The following is a 7,020-nucleotide window of genomic DNA, read 5'->3' on the forward strand; positions in this document are numbered from 1 at the left end:
CACCTGTAGTCCCAGCTACTCAGGAGGCTGAGGTGGGAGGATCATTTGAGCCCAGGAAGGCGGGGCTGCAGTGAGCTGTGATTGCGCCACTGCACTGCAGGCTATGGTGAGCACCTGACTCTTAAAAAAAAAAAAAAGGCCTCTCCACCAAAAAAAATTAGGCACACATAGTCTATGCCATCCAATGTCACGTCCTTTTTGCTGTGCTTTTACAAGCTCAGCCAGCCCCCAATCAAAGTGTTTTTTTTTTAATGGTGCAAAGTCTTCGTGACCCGTTTCTTTCATTCACTTACATCTGTGCTGTTAATTGTGTAACTGAGATTTCCTCAAAGGTTTAACTGAATACTTTTTAAATAATTTTCCATCAAATCAAACAGCATTATATTCATTCACTGCCAAGAAAGGTCACCTCTAAGGTAAAAGTTAAGATGAATCCCGAATTTAGAAATGCGGAAGAACAATTTGTTTAGGGAAATATGAAACGTTACATATTAGCTTCTTTATTGAAGAGGCAGCTCAGACCCATTTATATATGCAAAAGTATAGGATGACAAAGTATGTAATGACTCTTTAACCTTCTCAAATATTTCACTTAAAATATACATTATGCTAAGCCTTAAGGACAGCATAGGAAATCTTAGTAGTTGCCATCAAAATTACTATAAATATGTATTTTCTGCACAGAATTATGCAAAATCTACCATTTAATTCCTGTTATGCAGCATATTCATACACATCTAGAAAAATATGAGTAGAGTGACGAGTAACACAAATGTTAGCCATTTGTGATTTTAAAAAACTTTTATGGAAAGTGTAACACACATGCAGAAAAATACACATACCTTAAGTGCACAGCTCAGAACACACTCAGATATTTAGCACCCAGGTTTAGAAACAGATTATTCCCAGCACCAGATAAATGCCCCCTTTCAGCCTTGGCCAAGACTAACCGCTATCCTAATTTCAAACCACATAGACAAGTTTTGCCCGTCTTTATAATTTATACAGAAGGAATCATACAGCATGTTGGCTTTTGTGTCTGGAGTCTTTCATTTAGCAAGGTTTGTTAAGTTCAGCTACATTATTGCATGAACTTCTAGTTCATTCGTGCTGTTTTACAGTATTCCATGGAAATAATGCCACTTGTTTATTCATTCCATTGCAATGTGCCTTAAGATAGTTCTGTTTTGTGCAGTTTTATGCTATAAATATTCTGCGTGTCCTTTGGTGGAGACACATGCCTTTTTGCTGGGTTTGGGTAAAAGGGTATACTTGGTTTTAAGTGCCAGCTTTCAAAAATGGTTTTATGGAGGAGCAATTCCACCAGTAGCGTACAGTTCCTCTTGCTTACATCCTTGCCAAAAGGATGCTTTTTCATGCTTTTCATTTTAACCATTTCCATGGATGGGTAGCAGTACTACATGGTGTTTTAAATTTGCATTTCCCTGATTACTAATAAAGCTAACATCTTTTCATGCTTAGTGGCCGTCTGGATATCCTCTAAAGTGAGTGGATATCCTCTAAAATATTTTGCCTTTTCCATTTTCCCCCTTGATTTGTAGGTGCTCTTTACATATTCGAGATCAGGGGCCAGAAAACTATGAGTGCAGACCAAATCCAGACTGCCACCTGGGTTTATGAATGGTTTTACTGGGAAGCAGTCATGCTCATTTTTTAAAATGCATGGTGTATGGATGCTTTCACACAATAGCAAAGATAAGCATTTGTGACAAAGCCAAAAATGTTCACCATCTGGTACCTTGCTAAAAAGCTTGCCAACACTTTTGCTATACTCAGTGCTGTTGTCACATACATGAACTGCAAATATCTTTTCCTCCTCATGGTTTCCTGTTCATTTTCTTACTGGTGGTCTTTCTGATAAACAGAAGTTCTCAAACTTACTATTAAGTTCTATTTTATGGGTTAATGCTTTTTTGGGTCTCAATAAACCTTTGCTTACTCCAAGATTACAAACTGTCCAAGATTTCTTTGTAAAGCTTTCACATTTCATATTCAGATTTGCAATCCACCTTCAACTGACTTTTTATTAAATTACAAAATTTAATTGGCAAAGCACATTTACTGGAAAGAACACCCTTTCCCCCACTACACTTCAATGTCACCTTTCTCAAAAGTCAGGTGATGGTATACATGTGGGTCTACTTTTGAATCTGTATGCTATTCCACTAGTCAGTTTTTTCATCCTTGTGCCCAAAATAACACCATCATAATTTATGTGGCTTTATAACAGGTCTTGATATTTGGAAATTTCAATCCTCTCTGTCCATTCTACAAGATAGCTTCGACAATTATTGTCCTTTTGAATATGCATATGAATTCTAGAATTAGCTTGTTTATTTACATTAAAGAATTTGCTAGGATTTTAATTAAGGTTGCAATGAATTTAGGGAAAAAGCAACGGTTTTGAGATTGTCCTGGAATCCTATCCCTCTCCTCCTTTGTAATTTTCTTTTCTGGATACAGTTCTTCAAAGCTTATTAACTCATTTTTCCCCCCTAGGCACTTGAGGGATCTTTTAAGTGGCACTGCTTTTCAAAATTTCATTTTCCATGATTTTTGCTGGTATATCATAAAATGCTTTTTGCATAACTTTTATGCAGGGAACTTACCAAATTTACTCATGGCACCTGCAAATAGAGATTTATATTTTTTCTTTTTTTAAAATTTTACTTCTTTTCTAATCTTTATGCCTTTTGTTTCTGTTTCTTGCATTAGTTTTCTGGTTAGGTCCTTCTGAACAATGCTGAATAAAATCATTGACAGCAGATATCCTTGTCTTATTTTTATAATCTTAGGAGAAATGTTCACTATTTCATCATACTGTTTGTTGAAGTCTGTTTATGCAATTAAGGAAGTCCCTTTCAATCCATCATTTGCTAAGATCATAAATGAACATTAACTTTACCATAAGAATGTTCTGCATGCCAGATTACTTTTCTACAGGTGGTGTACAATAGCAACTGATTTGTGAATATTAAGCCACCTTTGCACTCCTGGAACACAATCTATTTGATTACCATTTTACCTTTTTCCAGAACAAACGATCTTTGTTTTGTTTACCCAGTATCTGGTCATATGACCACTATAAAACAAGTTACTGGCAAAGAGAATGGAATCATTATTATTTTGACTAATCAGGATTCCCCTGTGTAATGTGAAGAAGCAGTAGCTACCTAAACTGTTCCAGCAAGAAATGGAGTGAGGACATTAAGTTAATTGACCAAAAAATATCTGCTAGAAACTTGAATCAATTTGTTTCAAAATACTGGGAAAAAGGGGAATGCACAAAACAATGACACTGTATTTGTATCAAAGAGAAGTTTCTGAATAAAATTTCTAAATTACAAAATATTGGCACTAGGCACACTGAAAACTATGGGTTAAAAAACAAGGGTGGTGTGAGAGCTGGGGATATTTTAGAGTATGGGCAGTATGCTTGTTCTCTTTCACTGAAACAGACTTAATTCCAAATTATGTTATGTATAGTTTATCAAAATAGTCTTTTAGAAAATCTTATCTTGCTCAGATGCAGTTGAAAACTTTACAAAAACACTGCCTCTTCTACTAATGAGGCATTTGTTAAAAACCCATTTGTAAATTCCTCTAAATAGAAAACTAGGTATTTTACCATTTTATACCTACTAAATATTATCTGACCAACAATATATCCTGTCTTAGTACATTTGCCATCCTAATATTCAAATAAGAAAACTGCCTCTTCACAAGTTGCCCAATTCCAAACTTGCATAGAATTACCATTAGATTGCATTTTAAAGACATGATAAAAAATGGCCATACACTTATTTAATGCTACTGTCCTCATGATCAACTCCTGATAATTTAAAAACTTCATTTTATACAATGAAGATTTATTCAGAGCTTATAGCCTCTGAGATCTTTCCTATAAACACCTGATTTTACATTAGAAATATGGCTTTTAGTAGAACAAATTTCCAAGACAATATATTTTCCACATTCACCATATTGACAGATTTTGCCTTTGTATGATTCCCTGATATGTAAATACAATTTGAATCCAAAATAAATATTAAATATTTATAAAACTTCACTCCTGCATAAATTATCTAGTGTCTGATGAGTCGTATGATCTTGCTGAAGGTTTTGCTTCTTGTTACATTCTTCGGGATTCTTCTCTGTGAAAATCCAGATTAAAATGAATCTAATGCCTAAATGCTTCTCACCATTCAGGAACATGAACCCTCAGATAAACACTTTGACTTTCTATTGGATTTTCCATATTCATTATATTCAGAGAGTTTTCTAAAAATTGAGATCTGACTTCAGAGACTTTCCACATCAAGTACATTCATATTTCCTCTTCTGTGAATTCTCTGATGGCTATTGAAGGCTGATCTGTGGTGGAACTTTTTCCCACATTCATTACATTCATAGGGTTTCTCTCCTGAATGAGTTCTATAGTGTACAGTGAGGTATGACTTCTGAGAAAAGACTTTCCCACATTCATTACATTCATAGGGTTTCTCTCCTGAATGGCTTCTGTAGTGGACAGTGAGGTTTGACATCCGAGAGAAGACTTTTCCACATTTACTACATTCATAGGGTTTCTCTCCTGAATGAATTCGATGATGTATGGTGAGATATGATTTCTGAGAGAAGAATTTTCCACATTCGTAACATTCATAGGGTTTCTCGCCTGTGTGTACTCTTTGATGTCTGAACAGGGATGAATTATGGGAAAAGGTTTTCCCACATTCGCTACATCCATAAGGTTTCTCTTCTGAATGACTTCTATAATGTTCAGTATAGTATGATAACTCAGAGAATAACTTTCCACATACATTACATTCATAGGATTTCTCCCCTTTTGGAAGTGGCTGGTGCCCATCAAAGGCTGAATTTACAAGGAAAGTTTTCCCACATTCATTACATTCATAGGGTTTCTCTCCTAAATGAGCTGTATGATGGTCGGTGAGATATGACAACTGAGAGAACTTTCCACATTCACTACATTCATGGGATTTCTCTTCTGTGTGTACTTTCCGATGTCTAATGAAGGCTGAATTTAAATTGAAAGTTTTGCCACATTCATTACATTCATAGGGTTTCTCTTCTAAATGACTTCTATAATGTATAGTGAGGTATGACACCCGAGAAAAGAATTTCCCACACTCACTACACTGATAGGGCTTCTCTCCTGTGTGTGTTCTCTGATGTGTAATCAGGGTAGACTTTCGGTAGTAGGATTTCCCACATTCATTACATTTATAAAGCTTCTCTCCTGTGTGAGTTCTCTGATGGTCACTGAGTGCGGACTTGCGGGAGAAGGATTTCCCACATTCGTTACATGGATAGGGCCTCTCTCCTGAATGATTCCTCTGGTGTAGGGTGAGATGTGTCTTTTGGCAGAAGGTTTTCCCACATTCACTACATTCGTAGGGTTTCTCTCCTGAATGAGTTCTTAGGTGCTGAGTGAGGTGTAACTTCTGACAAAAGGTTTTCCCACATTCATTACATTTATAGGGCTTCTCCTCTAAGTGTGATCTCCGATGTACAGTGAGGGTTCCCTTTTGGCTGAAGGATTTCCCACATACATTACATTCATAAGGTTTCTCTCCTGTGTGAGCCCTCTGGTGGATGATGAATTTTGACTTTTTACAGAAGGATTTTCCACATTCACTGCATTCAAAAGGCTTCATTTCCATTTGTGATCTCTGATATGCATTAAAATTTGACATCTGTATGAAGTCTGGTCCAGAATCATTCCATTCATAGGGCTTCTCCCCCACGTAAGCTCTCTTATGAGCAACAAAAACAGCCTCATTGTCTAAGACTTCCATGCATTCATTATATTCAAAAGGTTTCTCCAAAATATTAATTTTCTGAAGAATATTTTCTTCATTTTGAGAATAGGTATCTCCATTTTGATTAAATTCATACATTTTCTCTCCATGATATGTTTTCTCACATTCATTACACTCATCAGGTTTTGTCTTGGCATAGCTTCCGTCACTACTAATTAATTCCGAAATAGATTCTAAATTCTTTCCACATGAGACACAATTATGAGCTATTATGCTTGAAGGAACAAGGCTTGTTTCCATATAAGTTTGACAAAATGTATTCTCTTTCTCTTCAGTCAGGGTTTTGCTGTTGATACAAGCAGCTTGCCTTGAATGTTTATCTTCATTTTCTTGGATTCTCTCTATCAGGTCATCAAATTTCCAGACTTCTAAAAAGGAAAAATAGTAAACAAACTTTGTAAATCTAAACACACTAGCCATGGAAAGGTACTGGTACTCAAGAGCCCCCATTATGGGGTTGACTCTGGCTTTAGAGCCAATCTCCATAAATAAAAATAATTACAAATGCATAGTTCTCTTTGTCCTTTGATTTCTAATACAAAACATAAACACACACACACATACACACACACACGGTGAAAGGATAAAGATGAGATAGTGGTAGAAAATAGAAGAGCAACTTCATATTGAATACAGGTAACTTTGTTGCTTTACAAATATTATGTTTCAAACTTTGGTAGAAAAGGTGAAATAAAACCAAATGATGAGCAGAGAAGTGGCTGAAAGTGTGCCAGATCCAGGCAAAGATGGGAGGATTTAGATCAAATAGAATCAGGAGGAACAAAAACAGGTGCTAGGTCTCCATACAAAGGAAATCTATTATGGATTACATTTGGGAGACATCTATTACAATTTATATTAAACTGCAAGATATTGCTTCATATCAAGATACGATGGTAGCATCCCCACTAGCCTAGACCCTTCCAAAATCTGTGCCTTACTAGTCTGCATACAAATGCAAATAAACATTCTGAATGCTCTGATTTCTTCATGTTTACAGAGAAGATTCGCATTCATCTGGAGGAAACCCAGGCAAGTCAATGTCCAAAAGAAATGTAAGCTAGACCAGAGGGCAAGGTATCTTTTTTTTTTTTTTTTTTTTTTTTTTTTGGGTTCGTTTCTTTCTCTCCTCCCGATCTTGGAGTCCAATGGCACT

At 36.0% G+C, this 7,020-nt stretch overlaps 1 protein-coding gene across 2 annotated transcripts in view; it reads right to left on the reverse strand.

Annotated features, from left to right (window-relative positions):
- Nucleotides 1–465: 465 nt before the first annotated feature.
- Nucleotides 466–7,020, reverse strand: part of RBAK (RB associated KRAB zinc finger) — a 24,092-nt gene continuing 17,537 nt past the window's right edge. The window contains exons 5-6 of one of the 2 annotated variants that reach the window (XM_025401518.1): nucleotides 4,551–6,232; nucleotides 466–4,478 (exon numbers count right to left, since the gene is read on the reverse strand). In XM_025401518.1, coding sequence (XP_025257303.1) covers nucleotides 4,323–4,478; nucleotides 4,551–6,232 — 1,838 coding nt within the window. In that variant the 3' untranslated portion in view covers nucleotides 466–4,322. Of the gene's footprint in view, nucleotides 6,233–7,020 lie in introns of both variants that reach the window. The other variant, XM_025401517.1, reaches the window with a different exon arrangement.

This window comes from Theropithecus gelada, chromosome 11 (genome assembly GCF_003255815.1).
Source record: "Theropithecus gelada isolate Dixy chromosome 11, Tgel_1.0, whole genome shotgun sequence".
Taxonomy (NCBI): domain Eukaryota; kingdom Metazoa; phylum Chordata; class Mammalia; order Primates; family Cercopithecidae; genus Theropithecus; species Theropithecus gelada.